The sequence below is a fragment of the Stigmatopora argus genome, chromosome 19 (assembly GCF_051989625.1).
Source record: "Stigmatopora argus isolate UIUO_Sarg chromosome 19, RoL_Sarg_1.0, whole genome shotgun sequence".
In the NCBI taxonomy this organism is placed as follows: Eukaryota; Metazoa; Chordata; class Actinopteri; order Syngnathiformes; family Syngnathidae; genus Stigmatopora; species Stigmatopora argus.
The window spans coordinates 6,657,626-6,681,099 of record NC_135405.1 but is presented as its reverse complement, the minus strand read 5'-3'; the positions used below and the strand labels follow the sequence as shown (position 1 = coordinate 6,681,099).

The 23,474-nt window shown below is 37.2% G+C and overlaps 1 protein-coding gene across 1 annotated transcript in view; it reads left to right on the top strand.

Annotated features, from left to right (window-relative positions):
• The window catches only part of map3k5 (mitogen-activated protein kinase kinase kinase 5), a 43,985-nt gene that overhangs the window by 19,966 nt on the left and 545 nt on the right, over nt 1-23,474 (top strand). The window contains exons 10-34 of the mRNA XM_077587205.1: nt 470-629; nt 1,164-1,317; nt 1,418-1,525; nt 2,369-2,421; nt 3,533-3,628; nt 5,846-5,927; nt 6,636-6,769; nt 8,252-8,379; nt 8,779-8,915; nt 9,141-9,246; nt 10,779-10,936; nt 13,670-13,847; nt 14,852-14,869; nt 15,021-15,198; nt 16,112-16,280; nt 16,351-16,536; nt 17,449-17,554; nt 18,301-18,535; nt 18,621-18,733; nt 19,806-19,930; nt 20,016-20,092; nt 21,166-22,479; nt 23,124-23,172; nt 23,260-23,319; nt 23,403-23,464. Of these exons, the coding sequence (XP_077443331.1) occupies nt 470-629; nt 1,164-1,317; nt 1,418-1,525; nt 2,369-2,421; nt 3,533-3,628; nt 5,846-5,927; nt 6,636-6,769; nt 8,252-8,379; nt 8,779-8,915; nt 9,141-9,246; nt 10,779-10,936; nt 13,670-13,847; nt 14,852-14,869; nt 15,021-15,198; nt 16,112-16,280; nt 16,351-16,536; nt 17,449-17,554; nt 18,301-18,535; nt 18,621-18,733; nt 19,806-19,930; nt 20,016-20,092; nt 21,166-21,226 (2,762 nt within the window). The 3' untranslated portion in view covers nt 21,227-22,479; nt 23,124-23,172; nt 23,260-23,319; nt 23,403-23,464. The remainder of the gene's footprint in view (nt 1-469; nt 630-1,163; nt 1,318-1,417; nt 1,526-2,368; nt 2,422-3,532; nt 3,629-5,845; nt 5,928-6,635; nt 6,770-8,251; nt 8,380-8,778; nt 8,916-9,140; nt 9,247-10,778; nt 10,937-13,669; nt 13,848-14,851; nt 14,870-15,020; nt 15,199-16,111; nt 16,281-16,350; nt 16,537-17,448; nt 17,555-18,300; nt 18,536-18,620; nt 18,734-19,805; nt 19,931-20,015; nt 20,093-21,165; nt 22,480-23,123; nt 23,173-23,259; nt 23,320-23,402; nt 23,465-23,474) is intronic.

Sequence of the window (23,474 nt, the reverse complement as noted above, 5' to 3'; positions counted from 1 at the left end):
ACTCGTATCTCAAATTGCTCGTATGTTGGGCCACTCGTATGTCGAGGTACCACTGTATATTAATGGCTTCATCTCAATATTTGTATTCCCAGTTATCATGTTATTTTGTAACAGTAGTGGCAGTCCATGGCTAATGATGGTCGCAGTGGGAAACTTAATTTGTGGACATTTTGGGAACCTTTGCACTGTAAATACAGTCTTTGTTTATTGAGGTGCATTGGTTTACTTTCATTGCTGTGATCCGCCTCGGTGTCAAGTGAAGCAGATGGGCGCCATTGGACTGGAAAGCTCAGAGGAGCTGAGGAATGCAAAGAATCAGCTTGCGGCTCCTTACATTTCGCCCAGCCCCTCGGCCTTCCTCAAACCTGCTTATGATTTCCCCCTGACTGCAGATTTGTTTTGTTCTGCTGCCCATGAAACTGAAACTTTCCTAGGCACCAATTCCTTTTCTTTTCTTTTTTTTTTCCAGGGGTGAAACTGAGCAGCCTTTTGGGTAAGAAGGGCAGCTTGGATAAATTGCAGAGTTACTGGGATGTCGGCTTCTTCCTGGGTGCCAGCATCTTGGCTTGTGATAATACTAGGGTCATCCAAGCCTCTGAGAAGCTCTTCAAACTCAAAGCACCCATCTGGTGAGGAGACACATAAGACCTTCTAGGATGAGGCCAGGAAACCAAACAAAAAAAGCAAAACGATTTTTTGGGCCTCAGCCGTTACCAGCAGGAGTCCATTATCTAAAATGTGCGCCGTTTTTTTTATTTAAAGACTTTACTTGCCATCTGTAGACTCTGCGTGAGCATTTGGCTTATTTAGGAAGGGGAAAAATATCACGAGGAGCTCAATTCACTGTTTGAACAGCACCTCTTTTGTTTACACAAATACAGAAGCCTTTTACTGTGTGTTTTAAATAGTGTACTTATTGATTGATGATGTATTGGAAGTTTCGCCCACCAATTCCAGGGCATACAATGCTTTTATTTATTCTCATATCTAGGCGGATATTTTAATCATTTCAAGTTTACGGAAAGCCTGAGCCCAAATTGAATTGAGAACCTCTCAACTTTGAGAAATTCATCATTAATGCACCCTACTGCCCAATTTAGAATATTTAATATATGCCAAAATGTCCTCGCTAACCTATTATAATTTATTCTGCTTGACTTCAGGTATCTTCGCTCATTGGTAGAGACCATATTGATTTATCAGCATTTTAAGAAGCCATCAGTTGAACAACCAGCTCCCAAACTGGAAGTGATGGACTTTTGGATGGATTTTTTAGTGGAGGCAACCAAAAAAGACGTATCTTCTGTGCGATTTCCTGTGAGTTAGCCATTTAGAGTAATCCTTCACCTTGGACACCATGAATATGTTCACCTAAAGAAGCATTGTTTTACAATAAGTGTTTTCGTCTCTTGCGCAGGTGTTAATACTGGAGCCTACTAAAGTCTACCAACCTTCATATTTGTCTATAAACAAGGATGTGGATGACAACACAGTGTCCATTTGGCATGTGGCTCCTGATGACAAGGTCTCATTGATTACTACAGTATTTCGTATTCTTTCTTTTTATTTTTTTAGTTTTATTCAGTTGCCTTTTTTCTGGATGTTTCAGTTTTCGCATTGTATCAATTTCCTGCCCCAAATCATGTAAAATGAAGTGTATTGTCAGTAGTAGTTTATTGTCAATCAGCTTTTTGGGATAAGGTTATCAATGTTTAATCAAAATCAAAACAGTGCATGGAATTCAGGGCAAGGAGCACAATGTTACTTTTAACCTTTAGTTTTTAGCTAATCGATGTTGCTGATAAATCGCAACACACCACACAGAAAAAGAAACTGCATTTAATTGCATAACTTAATGATCTGGACTTTAGTTTAGTTATTTTTCTCCTCAAGGCTGCAAATGGCTCATGTTTACAATTTCCAGATCGAGTGGATAGCTTGCACTTTCTTTAAATCTTTCCTTCAATATCACTTCTGTCTCTAAACAATAGTTTTATTATGTTTTGCACTTATAGATGATGTAAATCAATCTGCTTAAGAGTGAGAATGACAATATCTACGGTTATTATTACAGTATCGATGTTTAATGTCTAACCACAATGCTTGGCTGTGTCTCAGTACGTATTGCAAATAATTTTACAAGAGAATTTTTCCATCATTATTCTATTAATTTGCTACATAACAGGACAGTTTAGGTTGTTGTTGTTGTTGTTTTTTTATCCCTGCAGAAAAACAATTTTCAAGCCTCATTTAGAAATTGCTCACTGCAGAATCAGGATGTGTTTTTGCTACTATAGTTATTATTTCACCACAAGACAATTTGTGTGTCTTTTCTAATCGCCACAACATTATGTGCTATATCTTGCAGAACAAGGGGATTCATGAGTGGAACTTCAGCGCCAAATCTGTGCGAGGTGTCAGGTCAGTGGTTTAGTTGCATCATTGTAGAATACCCCGAGAAGTAATTTACTGGTTAAAACACATATTAGTAATAAGCATCATCTAATTTGACTCATTAAATTGTAGACCATATAAAAGTCAGCCCTACTTACCAGCTGATGTGTTTAATTTCAATTCTTCTCATTTATATTTGCCGGCTAATTTGATAGGCATGTCTGTAAGTAATAAGATCAATGAAGAAATATTTAAAAACTACCACTCCAATTTTAATTTTCCATTTTTACTGGAAAATTAAGTGCAGGAAATGTACATACTGTAATTTATTTCTTGCAACAACAAAAAACAAAGCAGGAGAACTAAACAACTAAATGTGGTTTCACTAGCTAAGAAATCATTTGTTTTGATAGAATAAGAAGGAAAAACATAGTTAATCACCATATATATATATACATATATATGCATATATATATATATACATATATATACATATATATAGATATATATGCATATATATATATATAATGCTAATGCTTGAAAGTGCTTGTTAAAAACACCAGACGTATATATATATATATATATATATATATATATATATATATATATATATATATATATATATATATATATATATGCAATTCATATACTGCCTCAGCTACACTGCAAGAAGCATTAGGCAGTTGCATTAATGCACAGGCGTGTACATTATTAGCACTTAACCTTCCCAAGGGCTTCATTGATATCGTGCTCTGCTTTGGTGAGTTAGTAAAATTCTGTTCTCTGCATCTCGCTTTTTCACAATTCTCAGAGGAATTCAGTGTCAGCACAGAGAAATGGAGAGCTCACATGTTGCTAGGGAACGACTCCTTTTCGGAGCCCACTCAGCCAGCACGCAGCCACTGAGACACAATGACAGGCTATCTAAATACTTGCACTGTATGTAACTCTGTATGCCAGCCAATGAAAGGGTTTTTTTTTATATTTGGACGTCTTCTTCAGAAATCAAAAATGTTCATGGAATACAGGTCAAGATGCAGAATATTACATTTTTACATTTTATTATAGGGGATGTTGTTATTCCTAACATATGATTCATATTTGCTCACAACGAAACATATTGTTTGTCTCTCCTTAGCATCTCCAAGTTTGACGAACGAAGTGCTTTCCTTTATGTCCTTCACAACGCAGAAGACTTTCAGATCTACTTTTGCACTGAGATGCATTGTAAAAGGTGAGCTTGCAAACTTAATGTTTGTCTGGAACTTTTCATTTTTAAGGGATATAGACATACGTATGTTATATAAACATATATATATGGTTGCCACGGTGGCACGATGGTTAGCATTTTTTTTTAAAGTTCACTAAAACTTAATCCAGTGGTTTCCAAGTGTATGGCCAAACTTTTTAACTCAATTAACGGCAATCCACTACATTCATTAATCTAACATTAATCCCGTCCAGTCACTCCCAAAATAGCTACACAATTTTAAAAAATGGAAATATTACAGCACTCAAAAGTCAAGGTACCAGAGTATTGCTCAGAAAAAATAGGACGTCACTAATGGCACTAAAAAGATATAAATTACATTGATTGTTAAATAAATGTTTCTCTTAATAATAAAGAAAACTGGTGGCTGTAAATGTCATACAGTATATTAAATATTCTTGATTATGATGGATTAAATGTGTTGCAAATAAACAGATATTAATACACATTTGTGTAATCACACTAAAATTAAAATACACACACTAAAACATCGAACATATTTGAATGAATCATTATTTTTAGCATCATTCAGACATCAATTTCCGCTTGAAAAGCATGTACCAGTTGCATTAATAAAAGTTAGAACACATGTAAAATGTCGTAATGCTGAAAACACTATGCAATAACACTAAAATGACATTTGGATACAGTGAAAACAAATTAGTAGAAGTTGGAAATCCCCTCAAAAGGTTGACCACCAACCTGAAATCTCTATCAATCATCATTTTGTAACAGTAGGGTGGGAAAGATGTAAACGTTTATTTACTAAGGATGGATTATCCCTTTTAAGCAGGATCCACACTTGAGTCACGCATGTCAGCTCAAACCTCAGGTGCTCGATTTCACACATCCTCCCAAGACGCCCTACTTCATTTTCTTGCCGTTTGTGATCCCCTCTGGCCTAATGCTAGGCGTTCATCCTCATCCGAGTACCGTCATGTGGCACGCGAACGTCCGTGAGTCACGTCTGCCGTTGTCATGGCGCTCCTTTTTTGCATAATAGAGCGTAAAGAAGAGACTGTGGGATGAGATTGTGAGGAGGAAACAAGTGGAGCGAGTCCACTGGTGCATGCGTGCAGGCACACGTGCAGCACCTACAATTCACAATGTGCGCGACAGCATGACAAAGTGCTAAATCTCAGATCGTGTGCGGTAAGAGTGTTAAAGGTCGTTATCTTGTAGCTGTATGTGTGGGAGGTTGCTTGTAAACATACGGTAAGAGCGTCTGCGTGAAAGCACTTGCCAAATACTTAATATTAGCTGTTTCATCATATGTTAAATGGGGACAGTTAAAACAACATTGTGAATCATTTGGTGTGTATTATTATTAGGTGTGTATGTGTGTTTGTGTGTATGTGAGCGTGGGTTGCACATTGCCATTACATTCAAAGGTTCTGTAAGGCCTTTTTGTCTGGATTTTGTGTGATTTTTCTAGTCATATAATTGGTTTGTTTCCACATTCCAAAAACAAATATGGTAAGTTCTTTGTAGACTAAACCAGGTGTGGGAAACATATGGCTCGTGGGCCGCTTCCAGTCATTCTGACTGACAGGCACTTTGTTGCTTATTCATACTGTAGATATAGAATCAAATGTTTTTATTTATTTTTTGACACGGTGGCCCTAAAACCAAAATTTTGTGATTTGGGTGCACTTCTGCACTTTTCTCAAGTTCTTATTTGCAATCACATTCATTCTTTCCCACTTTCAGTCAAAACAGCGCAGTCAATGGCAGCTAATGAGTTAAAAAGCAACCTTAAAATGCCCCAAACCCAACTGGTACTACGCTAGAAATGCCCAAAAGCCGTCAAAAGTAACCAATGAACAGCAAGCAGCCCAAAGCCAATAGAAGATAATCCAACATTTACAGGCCTGTAAATGTCCTAAAATGGCAAGAAGTAACACAAAGTTATTAATAGGCCGCCATTGAGAACGATAAATGTCCAATTAACTTAAACTGGTTGTGGATTCCGTCAATGGTGGCCAGTACGTTCATTTATTTTCCCTAAAACTAAATGGATCCAAATGAGATTTAGTTGACATGGATGTGGTCCGCATATCCAACTGAGTTGGAAACCCTGGCTCTAAACTGAAGTTTTAATAAAATATTACAAGCAAGAAGAGTGACACTCACAGATGTAATTATTGTAAGGTTTGGATTAATCAAGCATTTCTTTGCCAGGTTCTGCGATTTGGTCAACAGCATAACTGAGGAGGCATGGAGGGGTCCTGATGAAGGAGACTGTGACACCGATGCTTTAGAAGTGAGTCACTTACAATTAACACACATAAAACAAAAACAACATTTGAAAAAACATTTCCACAGTGTTGGTATTTTAAATAACAATCAATTTGGTGTTTCCCATTAAAAGTCACAGTTTTATTTATCAAATGAATTTAAAAAAAAATAGTCAAAGCTTTTGCAAGCTTACCAATAATGATTTTTATCTGAAATAATAATTTTCCCATTGCTCTCAAAACAGCTCGACGGAGTTAAAATAAGGTGATTATTATTTAAGAAATTAAAATCATTATTTAAAACTTTCTATCTAGGCAGAAGAGAGGCCCAAACGACCCAAAACACATTTTGATTCACACAAAACGATCTAAAAATGTGTATATCAAGATGTGATTATTTATTAATTAACTTATTTATAGCTATTTATTTATGTCTGAAATGCATTTTCCTGTGTCTGTATTCTCACCCTCTTGCTACAGTGACAGAGAAATTTCCCAAATATAGGATGAATAAAGTTATCTAATCTAATCTAATGAAATGGGTCTCTCTTTTGTGTTTTAACAAGTAAACCGATTGGCGAAATACCTTTTTATTTGCTTGTTTGTGGCTCCTGATTTGTATTTTTACTCTGACAAAATGGGAATCATTCAATTCCGACAGTAGTTCAGGAGCAAATCAGACAACATTTAGCAAATTTTAATTGTCTGGAATATGTTTTTTAATGTCTCAACAGTACGACTACGAATATGACGAGCACGGTGAGAGAGTGATTCTTGGAAAAGGCACATTTGGGGTCGTGTATGCGGGCCGTGACCTTAGCAACCAGGTCCGACTGGCCATCAAGGAGATACCAGAGAGAGACAGCAGGTAAAGCATTGAGACTATAATGAATTTATCAAAATGAAACTTTCTTTAACCTCCTATGACCTGGCATCCACATTTTTGGTTGTCAAAGACTACAATGTTAAATTTTGGACTACAAGGGCCTGGCGTCCACTTATGATAAGTGTGGACATCATTTTTCTCAGAAACTACATCGTGTAAAAAGATAATTCTTTGTTTTTACAATCATCAGGTCCCAATTAGCCTAAATATCAAAGAGAAAATAAAAATGCATGCCTTAGAAGGGTCTTAGAAGGTTAATTAGTCACCTGGCTGTGTCATTAGTTTGTCTTACGTACTTGAAAATCTATCTGTAATTTGACGACGGATGAATTGCCCCCCCTTCCTGTGTGTGGCTCCAGTTTTTTTACCTAGGTCTACAATGTCTTGTGTGTCTTGTGTCTGTCTTGCTACTGCAACCAAGAAATTTCCCGAATACGGGATAAAATAAAGTTCTAATCTAACCCTTGTGAGGACAAGCGGTTTGGAAAATGAATGGATAATAAGAGACAGTACTATCTATCAGTGTACTTTTGACATAGACTACCAAAGTCGATGGTGTTTGACTGATTTATTCTCATCAAAAGAAGCTGCCGTACCTGTCAGTCTTTGACACAAGCTTTAGGTTTAGCCCTTTTTCATGAAATACATGTCGGAGGACTCTGTTTTCATCACAGACGAGTCTCTTCTTGTTCAGATCCCTTCTTAGGGCTGTTGGTCATTTGCGAGAGTTCCCTGTGAAGTGAAAGTGCGAGGAACGCATCAAAAAGCTGTCGGTTGCTTTGTGGCTTCCATTGAGCTCACATGAGAGGCCGCTTTGAGCGGAGAAGTGCAGCAGGCAAACTCCCAGACTGAATGATGCCACTGGCACGCTGATCACTCGACAGACAGCATTTCTTGGCTGGACAGAGCGGTGAAAATGTGGGTGAATAATTCAGAAAAGGTGCAACTTGACAGAACTTTGCTGTGGTAAAAAAAAAATGGCGCACTGCAGTTTAAGTCGCCTTTTTAGGAGGGCAATTTACATGGAAATACATTTTTAAAATGATCAGAAACCAGGAAAAAACATACATCAAAGAGACAAAAGTAAAAGTGAGGAAAAACTTGTATAATGACAATAAAAGTATTCAATTCAAAAAAAAATACTGTGGGTGGTCAGAGAGCAAAAAAATACATATGTAAGTCATACTTGAGTATTAGTCACAGGTGCAGCCACACTATGAAAAAAGTGTGACTTATAATCCGGAAAATACGGTAGATATTTGTTTTTTTTTTTTTTTTTTAGATGAACCTAAAGTCTTCTGACAAAGAACGTCACCAATATGTTATGTATGGGAACTGCATAAAGAATTCTGCTCCTAAAATTGTAGCAATATTCCAATCTGACATATTTACACGCATCAGCAAATTTTATGAAATTATTTCACACCGCTCAATTACAATGCATGATCATTTTTTTGTTTACAGATATTCTCAACCCCTCCACGAGGAGATTGCCCTCCACAAACATCTCAAGCATAAAAACATAGTCCAATACCTCGGGTCCATCAGTGAGAACGGCTTCATCAAGATCTTTATGGAACAGGTCCCTGGAGGTAAGTAGGCATTCATCAATATAATAGCATTAGCACAGCTATTGTTGATCATAATAACTTTTAAAATTTTCGAAAGCAATGTCAACATTTCAAATAGCCATTACACTGTCCATTATAACTGATAGTCAGCCTGCAGAAGCAAACACAACTTTTCCATTCAATTTTTACAGTCCTCATAAGCAAACCAACTGTAAAATAATCATTTCACATCATGCATTTTCGCTATTTATTTTTAGCACCAAAGTTTATTGGGTTGTCTGCTACTAGATTCCATTACAGCCGAGTAATTTACTCTTAGATCACTGGGTCAAATTATATATATGATAATATTGATTACTTTGTGTATGCCCTTTGTTGACAAATGTTCAAAACCATTCTTTTTTTTTTTTGTAACTCTAGGGAGTCTTTCAGCACTACTCAGATCTAAGTGGGGCCCCCTGAAAAACAATGAGTCCACCATAGGCTTCTACACACGGCAGATCCTGGAGGGACTCAAATACTTGCACGACAATCAAATCGCACATCGAGATATAAAGGTAAAATGTCTATTTTTTCTCAAATGTGATGTAAAGACCCATCGTCCAATCAGCAGGTGTAAAAAATGTTTTTTAAGTTCCTCCCTTGAAAAAGGTCTCCATTGGATCTTGCCCAGATTGATATGAGTAATATATTCATAACAGATGTTTGGATCAATGTATCTGGCCTGGAAGTTTAAAAAACTTTAAATTGCTCTTCTGACTGTGTGTATTTTCAATTGGCAGGGTGATAACGTGTTAATCAACACCTACAGCGGGGTGCTTAAGATATCTGATTTTGGCACATCAAAGCGCTTGGCTGGGATTAACCCCTGCACTGAGACCTTCACAGGTACACACTTGACTCATTCTGTCCTCTCCATTATCCAAAAAATGAACATTTCATGTGTATGGACAAACTGCTAAACAGTTATACAGTGCACTTCGAGATATGAGCTTAATTCGTTCCGGGACTGAGCTCGTATGTCGATTTACTCGTAACTCAAATGAACGTTTCCCATAGAAATGAACTAAAAACTAATTAATTCGTTCCAACCCTCTGAAAAACACCCAAAACATGATACATTGGATTGGAAAAACATTTTTATTTGTTCTAATTCGCCATCTATTAACAAAGTAACAAATAACTAGTGGTTTAATAGTACTGAAATGTGTTTAATAGTACTAAAATTAGACAAATTTCACGGAGGGGAGTGGGGGGGACTTTTTACACGGCAACACGCTCGTAACATAACAAACAAATTTAAATGAACTTGGATTATGATGCAGACACACTCAAAAATAAATTACATCTAACCTTACACTAAACTTAATTCTAATTTTGTTTTACATTTTTATTCCTTTCTTTTCCCGGGTTGGCTCTATTTGCCCCGCCTCCACCCTGACTTTTAGATGCATTTGTTTGCGTTTGTCTTCCCTTCAAAATATTCCCAAAATGATGCACACAAATGCCCTCACAATAGGTTAACGCAAGACCACTTGCTAACTTGCCCGGGAAGTAGTACTCCTCTCGTATTAGCGAACAAGCTCCACCATTTGCACTGACTACCGGGGGGAAAAAACACTGAAAAAAAAATGCAGCGCTCCGCCCAGTGCTCGTAGAGATATTACACGAGGGAGTTGCGACGGGAAAGACAGTGGCCATGATGTTCTAATGAGCATCCTCTTGTGTCCGCTGTATGCTTGTATTTGAAATTTGTCTCGTATCTCAAGATAAATATTTGTTCGAAATTTTACTCGTATCTCAAATTGCTCGTATGTCGAGGTATTACTGTATATGAAAAAACAAGTGTAATCATCCATTTCAACAGGAAATCTTCATGGTGACTTTCTTAAACCATGTTCTAACATGACCATTTTTCATGGAAATTGGTTAAATATTTTTGGCATAAGGCTGGGCACAAATAAAATAAAAAACGCTTACTTAGAACTTTATATGAAACTACTATTTTTGGATGGGGGGGCGCAAAACATTTAATTCTTCCTTTGCGGGGGCGCAACAGAAAATCATTGAGAAACACTGCACTAGAGTGAGTTCTGCATCACAGTTCAGGAAGTAGTCCCCACCCCTTTTTATAGGTGAGGTCTGCTTTAAACGAGTCGCCGCCTGTCTTTAACACCACGCACACTCGTCAACACAGTGAATAGTCAGTAAGCTATTATTAGCACAAAGTAGTTTGCTCAGTGAACTTGCGTGTTATTTCTGGATGTATCCATTTGTTCCGTCGGCTACAATAAAAGCCCCTCTCAAGTTTACAGTGTCATAACATAAGGGATTTCAAGAAAATAGTTTACAACATGATGTCATTCATGGGGAACTCTAACAAGTAAAACAAATATTTCTTTTATACTCATTTTTTTTAGGTACACTACAGTATATGGCTCCTGAGATCATAGACAAGGGTCCTCGTGGCTACGGCAAGCCAGCAGACATCTGGTCTCTGGGATGCACCATTATTGAAATGGCCACTGGAAAACCTCCCTTTTATGAACTGGGAGAACCACAAGCTGCAATGTTTAAAGTAAGTATGTTTTACAAAAGAGATTTTTCACATTTTGAATGAATTCGTTTTTTTATTCATTATTCTATACGCTACCATTGATATTGTCAAGACCTTGTATGTGCGCTGAGATTGATCATTTTTTAACTTATTTCAGATTCATGGTGTTTATATGAAGCTGGTAATTGACAGCAAATTATAATACGGAACCAATAACTAAAATGAGCTAAATTAGCAAAACAGATATTTTCAGAACATCATTTACTTTGCCATTCGTTTCAATTTTCAATTCAAAACATATCTTTGAAAAAATAATTGGTTGCTATGCCGCGTTTCACCTGTTCGTTTATCTATTTTATACATACTATACTAATAGCTACTACTACATACTATACATACTTATACATACTATACTCTAGCCGTATGCCACACATGTCAGAGTTTTAGTTTGATTGTATTTTCATGTTATAATGTTCAACATCAATTTGATTATAACGCACCAAGTCTGAAGGCCCCTAATCTTAACTTCAAGAAAAATACACTTTCCCTTTTTTATTGATGTTTCAAAAATGAAAACTCCTGAAATTAAATGTACATTGCTTTTGTTTTTTTTTAAAAAAGACTTTATACCCAAAAGAAAATTCTTGTTCTTGACATAAAGTACATATAACATTTCTTTTTTGATGAAGCCCATAATTCTTTAAATAGTTGATTGAAAACTGTTTTTTTTTTCTGTTATTTTTCAGCTCACATTTTAGATTTTTTTTCCACAAAGTCATAAAAAAAATCAGTTTTCATTGTCTTTGTGGAAAAAGTTCATGTGAATATGCCTGTCCATGTCTATAGCAGTATGTCGTAATGTGATCTTACCAAGTAGCAACCCTAAATATTGGCCTTTCATGAACTATTGTTTAAATACAAAATAGACATGACGCATCAATGTTTTCCACTCCCTGCTTTTGTGCTTTGTTTTGAGCTCACCGTCATTATGCCATCTTCTTTCTCTCTGCTTGTGACATGTCCAAGACGATAAAAGCCATTCTATTCTAATAACACGCCACTTTCCAACTGCATGACTTTCTACCCCAGCATCAACTTTCAGAACAGTGCAGCTCTTTAGAGATGTCTGGAAAGCATTACAGCCCACCCATCTCCGACTGAATCATGGAATATTCCATACGATATTCACTTCTCAAAGGCATGTGAATTTATCTTAGGTTACTCAGTCAACCCGGATTTCTCCCAGTGTTGGAATGGATTGGATTGGGACTTTATTTCATCCAGTATTTGGGAAATTTCCTTGCAGTAGCAAAAGTAAAAGGCAAAGTATATAGGAAGCATTAAGAAATATCAAAATGCAATTAAAAAAAGATAGAAAAGCAGCAAAAAACATAAAACGTGCAAGAGCGGACGGAGCTACCGCTACCGGCTGCCACTTGAGCGGCGGCATCTTGGTTGCAGTAGCAAAAATGGATACAGACACAAGAAAAAGACATTGTAGAGTTAGATAAAACTGGAACCACACACAGGATTTCTTCCACAAGGTGGGGAACTTCTGCAGACTGAGACCGAGGTTGAAAATATGCAGAATCCCTCTTACAAGCTTATCCGCTGTGACCGGACAATTCGCCGAAAGACGTTTCGCCGACGGACGTTTGGCCGACAGACAGTTCGCGGAACGGACGTTCCGCCGAAGCGGGATTCGCGCGCTCGCCCCGCCCCTGGATCGTGTGTTCACATGTTTTTCAACCTCGGCCCACGGGCCATATACGACCCGTTACAGATAACATTCATTTAGGAATAACAAGGGCATGTACTGCCCCCCGCTGGACATATTTCCAAATACAAGTACGTACTACAATGTGCTGCCAATTTTTTATATTTTTTATTTTATCCTTGCGTTTAAAGTAGTAGCCATTTGGAGATCACGCAGAACAGTACGTGACAGAAGAAATAGAGAAAATAAAGTAGTAGTAACAGTAAGTACTACTGTAATGAAATTGTAAATCCAGAAATCCTACTCCAGAAAATTTACACCAGCATAGAAAACGTTGAGATTAATCTTTGAATTAAGCAAATCTTTTTGAATATATATTTCCTAAAATAATGGGAAATTATTTCTAATTAAACTAGAAGTAAAAGTGTGTTCCATGGCATTTTCAGGTATTGTTCTCTAAGCCCTCTAGTCTGTCCAAGGCACTTACAATTTCACATAAGTGTTGTTTTTTCTCAGTGTCAGACATCAATACCCAGCTTTGATAAATTACATTGCGTGTCCAAATGGCTACTACTTTCGGCGAATCGTCCGAGTACCCTTATCCGCACAGTCCCTCAGTAGTCTAGAGCTGTAGAATCAACAGCAACAGAGTACAACACTTCAGATACTCCACTTCCGGCCTGATAAGCGCCGACGTCGGGGAGGGATCTCACTTTCCCCATAATAATAGATGGAATAATTAGTCTGAAGGGAAGATTTTCAAATTTAATTAGCCATTGACGCAAATCCAATCCATCACAAAAGCACGATAGCATTTAAGTCACGTCACTTTCGTCTTCTCTCATCGCTGTGGAATGTCTTTGGGAATCACAGGTCAACATTCCTCAGCAGCATTATAGCACGTGCGTTGCCAAGAGGGTGTCGTGCTTAAACTTTGACAGTTATTTCTCTTCCACGTTTCACTGTTAAATACCTCAGGCACATTTTTTCTTAGAAAGAGTTTGACGTTCTGAACATAGTGTTTTACTTATGTGCAGGTCGGGATGTTCAAGATCCACCCAGAGATCCCAGAGTCCATGTCAGGAGAGGCTAAGGCCTTCATCGTGCGTTGCTTCGAGCCCGACCCAGATCGCCGAGCCACCGCCTTCGACCTGCTCACAGATGAGTTCCTCACCGTCACTAGCCGCAAGAAAAAGAACAAAAGTAGTTTTGCAGGTGAGGGCACATTAGGTACTCAGGTGTGACGGGTGTGTTATTGTTTTTTTTCCCACAACAATAGGACACTCGAGGTGTGTTCTATACTTTAATCGGTGGCGAGTGATTCATAAGTGATACTGAAAATTACAGTTTTGGGATTTGGACATGATTTAGCGTGAGATCAGGTTCATACATTGCAATGCTTAGGTTATAGATACCTGAATCACTGTTAATGTTATGTTAACAGACACCAAATTAGTCTGTTGTGACTATATTGATACTATAATGTATGCCATATTTTTTGGACTATAAGTTGCACTAGAAAAAGAATGCACAATAAAAGGGGAAAGAAATCATATAACTAATATATATTGCCTTTTTGGGGTCAGTATTTTAATTTATTAGAAACCAAGAATAAACATACCGTATTTTCACGACTATAAGGCGCACTGCATTATAAGGCGCACCCTCAATGAATGACACTTTTTTTTTTTCCATATATAAAGCACACTGGATTATAAGGCGCACTGTCTATTTTGGAGAAAATTTAAGACTTATGTGCACCTTATAGTCGTGAAAATACGGTACGTTAAAGTAATAGTAAAATGGTAATGTGTAAAATGTTAATTTAACATATTAGCACTGTTTGGATAACTAAAACACAACATAAGAATCTGTTGGCGGTCAGAGGTCAAATAAATAAGATATAAATCACAGGCCTAGCCAAACTATGAAAAAAAAAAGCGTGGATTATAGTCCGTACAGTAATATTTTCTGAGTTCTGAGTGTTTGATTAAAAAAAATTCATGTCAAAAATGTGACTTGAACTACAGACATTTTTTTTTGGCTGGTTCCACTTATTCTCAGCATAATTTATAGTCCAAAAAATCCTATATTCCCCACAAACATCAGTCACATGATCCTTTAGATCAAAAAGTGGCCAGTGTCTTGGTGCACCTGCAAATATTTTTGGTCACTTGACTCTTGTACAACATCACTTACACACTGTATTCCTTTCACAGCACTGTCACCAGGCACCGGTGAGTGGCTTTGCTTTTCATACTATCCTCCAGACCCCCTTTAATGAACAAAAGGAGATATAATACACTACTATATCTGTTTTTTTTTGGTATCAGACTGAAGAACATTAAGATGCATAAGTAACTTTGAACGTGTTTATTCCCTACTTAGAATACCTGCGTAGTATTTCGCTGCCTGTACCTGTTGTGGTAGAGGACACCAGCAGCAGCAGTGAATATGGCTCTGTCTCCCCTGACAACGACCTCCACACCAACCCCTTTATCTTCAAGCCCAGCGTCAAGTGCTACAGCGAGCGGGATGTCAAGGGGCCCCGATCACTCTTCCTTAGGTACACGATTCACCTCACCAAGAGCTTAAAGAAGTAGTTTAACTAGTGTTTTTCACAAGTGTGGTACGTTGGCTCCATCTAGTGGCGCGCGAAAGATTGTCTCCATTAATGCATGTAACAGTTCATAAATACCGTTTTATTTAATATTGAATTGCAGCTTTGCATTTAATAGTTTACAACTGGTTCTCTTAAACATATTTTTTTAAGTTAGTAGAATCCTTATTTAGGTAAAGTTCTTTCTCAAGAGCAGTATTAATGTTAAACTTGACTTGAGATATTATGAACATGTTGGCCCAGTATTTTAATGTTGGTCATAGTATTGGGCTTTGTGTTACATGGTGGTAGTGAACACACGAAAACACTTTATTTAAGCATAAAACTCTATTGAATTACATAAAATCAAAAGTTTTTATTGTCATTATACAACAGCTGCGTATAACTGTTGTATAATGACAATAAAGGCTTTTGATTTAATGTAATTCAATAGAGTTTTATGCTTAAATAACGTGTTTTTGTGTGTTCACTACCACCATTATATTATATTATGATACTGCTTCGAACAATTGGAAGTATCGTCTCTTTTAAAACCTTGATTCAGTTTTTCCAATCACTGGAAATTGAACGACTACCTGAAAATAAATGATTAAATCACCCATTTTCCATTTCATACATTATTGGCAAGACTCTACAAATATTCGAGTTTAATGAACAACAATAATAGTCTCATTCAAATTAACTTGTTACCTGTTCAGCTATAATACAACATTTTATTAACATGTTGAATACAATTAGGATACATGTGAATAAGCAAAAAGGAACATGAATGACTCAATTAACGTATTTAACGATAAACCAATTTTCCAATGCTTTTTCAGTTTGTGTATTAATAATAAGAACATGTTTGGTCTTCCAGCATCCCCGTCGAAAACTTTGAAGACCACAGTGCTCCTCCATCTCCCGAAGAAAAGGATTCAGGATTTTTTCTGCTGAAGAAAGACAGCGAGAGGAGAGCCACCTTGCACAAAATCCTGACCGAGGACCTGGATAAGGTGGTGGCCAATCTGATGGAGGCCCTCACGCAGGTACTTTAGATTCTGAAAGTCAACCCACTTCTGTAGTAATTCCTTCAAATAAGTTTCATTGAACTGGCAGGGATCGGAGGAAATGAAGATGAAACCTCAGCACATCTCCACTCTGGTCGTCAGCCTTGCAGACTTTGTTCGCGGAGCCGACAGGAAAATCATCGCCCGAACGCTGTCACAACTCAAGCTGGAGCTGGACTTTGACAGCACGGCCATAAGCCAGCTGCAGGTCGTACTTTTCGGCTTCCAGGATGCTGTAAGTAGCAAAGAAATGGATTTTCATATGTTTTGGGAGACAGTACTATTCTGTTTTAATTGCCATTTAATATGAGGAGTCATCCTTAATGTCAGTGCAAGATAATGACTATAAAACCTTCAGAAAATGCATTAAAAAGGCACATTTTGCTATTAATAATGCCAAATCTTTCCAAAAGTAAGGTCAGTGTGCTTTGGCTTGTACTACCAATTATATGACTTCTTGTTAATCGATTTTTTAAACATTTTTTCCAGGGATACGTTAGATATATTTTTGTTCCGTCACCATCGACAAACCTTGATAACCATAAAATTCAATAACGACTAGAAGTAATGACCATCTCCCATTTAAAATTTCACGTTAAGTGCCTTTGAGTATAAAGAAAAGTTAATTTATTTATAGTAAAGAATATTAGGGTGGCCCTTTTCAGTCTATTATTTATACTTTGTTTTTTTAAATAATAATAGTATGAAAAAGGAATTCATAGCCTGGAAAATACAGTCTTAAATTAGATGAAATTGCTTCAAAGACAAACACCAGAGGAAGGAGTAGTACTTCAGAAAGAAATACAATGAAGTACTGTATTATTCATGGAATAATATTCTGAATAATTTTCTGGACTGCTTATCCTCCCTCACAAGGGTTGCGGGTTTGCTGTAGCCTATCTCAGCCAATCATGGGCACCACCCTAAATTAGTGGTTAGCTAATCGCAGGGCAATGAAGTCATATATTAAGTACATTTAAGATAAATGTGGGTGTGAATTGTTTGTCAAAACGTGTCCAACTCATCTATGTTGTCCATAAAAGGAGGATGTTAAAATAGAGATGTATGATAATGGATATTTTGGGTTCAATGTTGGTCCTAAATGAAAGAATGATGAAGATTAAGTAGCCAATATTTATGTTTTTAGGTGAACAAAGTGTTGAGAAACCACAACATCAAGCCTCACTGGATGTTTGCGCTGGACAACATCATCCGAAAAGCAGTTCAGACCGCCATCACTACTTTGGTGCCAGGTAACAACATTAACAACATTACAGTGCACACTCCAAACAGAATTATCATGTGTTCTTCCAGGATTTAAAACTCACCTTTCACACAGAATCTTAGCTCGTTTTAACGTTTAGGTTCAAATCATTACATTTTACAATAAGGTAGCTTATAGTTAGTTAGGGGTGTGCAATAACAATGTGCAATATCTTAGATTGTGCAATATTTTGGAATTTACCTTGCCAGGATGCGACTTTTTATATTTTTATATTACTTATTTATGTTTTTTTTAAGTTTGTGGAGTAGCACCACCAATTTCGTTATACGCAGCTGTGTATGATGACAATAAAGGCTTTTGATGTGATGTGATTTGATTTGATTGGATTTGATATTTTAGGAAGCCATTGTGGAGCCACTTATATTCTTTCTATTTTTTCTAAAAGATAACTCTAATTAAAATTACTGCTTTTCCATTGAGACAAAACCCTTCCATTACATTTTTTGTATTTAAAATAAATTTTAACTCTACAGACACCATTTATTCTGTTGAATAGTGAAATACTAAAAATAATAATCATGAATATTTGTTTAGATTGTATTACTATGTATTTCCCTTAATACCCATCTATTTTCAGTTAATGTTTATATTTTTTGCCATCTTGTTGTTCTTCATTTATTTTTCATAATTCTCACTTATCATAAAAATCACACTTAGCTTCTACGTAGCACAAAACAAATGTAAGAAAAAGACTTGTTTTTTTTTTTTCTTTAGAACTTAGGCCTCACTTCAGCTTGGCCTCAGAGAGTGACGCGCCCGAACAGGAGGACGACTACGATGCCGAGAGAAATCCGGCACACCAAAGACGGCCGCCGCCCGTCTCCAGCCACGACGACACAGTAGTAACTTCAGGAGTCAGTACTCTCAGTTCCACTGTATCGCACGAGTCCCACAATGTGCAGCATTCTGTGAGCATGGAGCTGGGCAGGATGAAACTAGAAACCAACAGGTTGCCATTTGCTGCCATTAGAAACATTTAACTCTTATTCATCTTTACTTTTCACTTAAACTTGCTCTCATCTGTGCTACATCAGGCTGCTGGAACAGCTACTAGAGAAGGAGAAAGAATACCAAGACATCCTTCAACAAGTTCTAGAGGAGCGAGAACAAGAGATCCGACTACTACGACTGCGATCTCAGACGTCAGGTAGATGACAAGTACAGTGGTACCTCGACATACGATCGTAATCCATTCCGAGACTGAGATCGTATGTCGAGCTTTTCGTAACTCGAGCGAACGTTTCCCATTGAAATGAACTGAAAACAAATTAATTCGTTCCAACCCTCTGAAAAAACACCAAAAACAGGATATTGGATTGGAAAAAATGTTTTATTTCTTCTAATTCGCCATCTATTAACAAAGTAACACATAACTAGTGGTTTAATAGTAATAAAATGTGTTTAACAGAAGTAAAATTTCGCGGAGGGTAGAGACAGCGACACACACGAAGGCGGGGGGGTTCGGGGGGACTTTATCCACAGCAACAACGCACTCACAAACAAACAAATTTAAATTAACTTGGATTAATATATACAGACACACTCATACATACGTTTAATGTAACTACACAAAACTGAATTCTAGTTTTGTCTTAATCTTTTGTTACCTTCGTTTTCCGGGTTAGCGGTTTGCCACGCCTCCACCCTCACGTTCGCTATCGATGGGCTGTTTGCTGTTGTATTACCGTCAAAATACTCCGAAAATGATGCACACAAATGTCCTCACAATAGGATAACGCACGACCACTTGCCAACGAGAAGTAGTCTTGAATGAGCGATCGCGGGAGCTAAAGGAAGGAATAACAGCCTACCCACGTATTGATTGTGGGTAATGAAGTTTTATTCTGAGAAAGGGTGCCATTGGCTATCGATGTTGTGTGAACGAGTATACTTCATTACCCAGAAAGCCCTCTTTTTGCCCGCGCATGCGCGTTGTGCGTTTCCTGGTCCATGTGTCAGCGAAAGAAACCGTTCAGTGCTCGTAGATATCTGTTAAACACGAAAGAGATGCGGCAAAAAAAGACAGTGCGCTACAATGATAAACATCCTCTCATGTCATGGCCACCTGGCTTGGTCGCATCTCGAAATTTTGATTGTATCGCGGGCGAATTATCCGATCGAAATTTTCGTCGTACCACGAACTGATCGTAGGTCGAGGTACCACTGTAAAAGGCTCAAGTGACTGATTAATTGTTTGACATTTTCATTTCAACTTGCAGTAGACATCTCCACAACGCCCTTTGGTCCAGAAAAGAATATAGATCAACCCGGCAAAAATCACGATGAGACCGAGCTGAGCAGTTGGTTGAGGCTATACGGAGCAGATCAAGACTCCATAGATGTGGTGTGAATCCGCTTTCACATTTGGCTGGATAAATCATTTTTGGCTCTCATGTTCTCATCCTTGTAACTCTGTTTCTTCATGCTAGATACTCAGTGAGGAGTACACTTTAAAGGACCTCCTCCATGATGTCACCAGAGATGATCTGAAAAGTCTCAGACTGAGGTAATGCATCAAAGTCTATTATTTAAATTTCACTGAAAAACACTCTTCAAAATGCTGTAAGCTGTGCTTCCACCAAAAAGTGTTTAAGTTGAGTTCGATATGCACTTTTTTCTTAAAGCAAGGATTATTACTGCTTTTTAAGGCCCTTGAACGATTTATAAAGCACAGCATTTTCAAAATCCTTTTCCCACTTTGACATGAAAAGCAATGTCATTCATCTATTCCAGCATCCACAAAAAAAAAAAAAATAATATCTCTGATTACAGTTTACCGTATTTTTCCCAGGTACAAGTACACAATGAAGAGAAAAAAAATTCTATCCTTTATTTACTGTATTTTTCAGACTATAAATCACATTTTTGGGAGTGCATTTTTTTATTTGATCAGAAACCAAGAACAAACATACATTAAAGTAACAATAGTTTAAAGACATTACAGAAAAAAAATACATACCGTATTTTCACGACTATAAGGCGCACCGCATTATAAGGCGCACCCTCAATGAATGACACATTTTAATTTGTTTTCCATATATAAAGCACACTGGATTATAAGGCGCCCTGTCTATTTTGGAGAAAATTTAAGACTTAAGTGCGCTTTATAGTCATGAAAATACATAAACCGCAGGTCCAGCCAAACTATTAAAAAAATGTTTGATTTCTAATCTGCAAAATATTGCACTAGATTTTAAAGAATGAATCTTTTTTTTTGCTTTAACTCCATTGACATTGTTCTTCTCCTTCTAATGTGCACACCTTGACCACATGAGACAATTTTTACATGGAGCTGTTTAACATTTCTACGGAAATTGTGCTAATATTAGTCATTTTCATGCAACACTTAACAAAACTTAGCGTTTTTTAACCCCAATCTTCCACTCATGCAAGTGGAAAATATTATAAATTATTTCAGAATAGAAAAAATGAAAAAAAAAGTAAATAACATGTAAACATGACCATGTAAATAACAAGTTTTTCCACTTTTTCAATTCTGAAAGAATTTATGATATTTTCCAAGCTTGTTTTCTGCTCACTGTTGATGTTTTTCCTCCTGTTTTTTTGTCTGCGGTGCAGAGGTGGAATTTTGTGTAAACTTTGGAAAGCCATCATGGACCACCGGCACAAGCCCACCTGAGGCCTTAAGTGAACAGTAACCACTCTGAGAAGCCAGGACACCTCAGTATTCTCCTTAATACCTCAGTATTTATTTTTCGAACAAGAGCCTGTGTTTGGAGCGCCTGCCTATCCATGTTAACGTCTATTTCGTTGGTCAGGTGCAGTGATCATTTGGAAGATGTTATTTTGTCAAGTGCCAATGTCGCGTCGATCTTATTTAGGTAATAAGAGGCATGCCGCAACAGCGTAGTTTTATTCGTAAACCCACAACAATTGTTCTCGTCTTTACGTGCTGAAATGTTTACATATCTAGAGACTGACTGTTTGTGATGTAAGCGTGGGATACAAAAATATTACGTTTTGTTCATCTACATCTTTGATGTTTTATTATGGACGCCATATACCATCTTATTTGTTTTTATTATTTAATTGTTTTGCAAATTTGAAGGATGTCAATGCGTGTTTTTTCTTGGTTACACATCGCTAAGACTAATTTAAATGGCATTCATTTACATTTCACAAATATGTTAATATTATATGTAATATTTTGTGTAGGTGAACTTGCATCCATGTGGATATTCTTTAATGTCAAAAATCATAGGAGATACTAATGAATACTATCTATATTAAATGTGATCTGTTTTCTATTTTATTTTTACTTTTTTCACCTTGCTTGAGATGATCACTCAACCTGCTGTTTGTTTGAAGGATAATATAATAGTTAAACAAAGTTTATACTTGCATACATGACTCTTGGCATTTGTTTTAAAACAGTGTCTGAAACAGGAGTTGTGTGTCTGTGTCGTTTTGTTTGTAATGTTATATTGTTAGAATAAATATTTTCATTATGGATTCGAATTGAATTTGAAATGCTCTTGTTCTCATAGTATTTACTATTGTTAGGAATATGGTTATAGCAAAATGAGCATAAACATGACAAAACATGTTTTGTTGTGAATCAAAAACTAATCCGTTTTTCCTGTCACTTGAATGTTCTAATCTATAGAGTACATGTTTTCTTAAAAATATTAGCATCACGACCATGCTACGTCATCTTCAAAACATAGACATTGATTGAGTTGGGAGGACAAACCCCCTCGTAAAGCACGGTAAGCAAACCGCCATCTTTTCCACATTCAATATGGCGGGATGATATGGGCGTGGTTACGCCTATTGCCGAACAAGGTGTGTAAATTAAGCACATGCGCAGTCGCTCGCCCTCTAGAACAGCCATTTGTATGCTGACGGTCCAACGACGAGCACGCGAACGAGGTAAGGCCGAGGGCGATTTACTGGCATAAGTGTATTTTATCACGCTACCGTGAGACTTTTTAGGAATCAATTGAGTCCAAAACGCCGACGAATCTGTTAGTCTAATGCCAGGTTGAACACAACGTCGACAGTTTAAGTTTGAGCCCCCCCCCAGCTGTGTGCTGCATGTGACTAGTTAGCTTAGCATTAGCGCCACAACGACGCTTGCCATATGACTTCAAGCGTATTATTGTCCGATTTCTCTCCATTATTGAGTCGTGTAGTAAGGCTTTTAATCTAATTAAACAAAGCCGATATATCAACGAATAGTTTGATGGGTAAATGCTCGCACCAAATTGCCATCCAAAGGCATGACTTAGTTCTTGGGTGTTTTGTATGTAAAGATAGATTTCACTGAGTGGTAAACGCCCGTTTCGAATTTGTAATTGTTCTGATTTCACACAAAAAATCATTGATACAAAAATTGTTAAGCCAACTTTCTCCTAACATCAGTCTGTATATTTAATCGCCTTGTCTGGAAAAGGGAAACGAATAGCACGGAGCACTTACTAACTTATCTTGATCCTATATTAAATTTCTTGTAAGATTTCCCTATCATGTAATAATTGTTTGGTTAAATCAAGTTTTCCCTGTTTACCATCCAGATGCAGCTCTTCCTGCGTGCCCATTACGCTCACACCGGGCCAAATGAAGGTAAAACTACTTCCCAAAAAAACACGTTAGCCTCTCTGTTGAACCTCTAGTCTCTCTATATATATAAGTTTTGCCTTTTTTTGCAAGTTTTCCCTGTTTAGCATCAACGTCCCCAGAACGCCCATGCTCTTGAAGTCACAGATCAAGGTAAAACTAGTCCCCCCCAAAAAAACAGGCCTATCTGTTGAATCTCCAGTCTCTATATATGTTAACATTTGCTTTCTTTGCAGGTTGCCCCCTTGAAGATCATGTGGCATATCTACACTTGAGACTACTGGCAGGCTTCTCAAAGGTTAATGCAG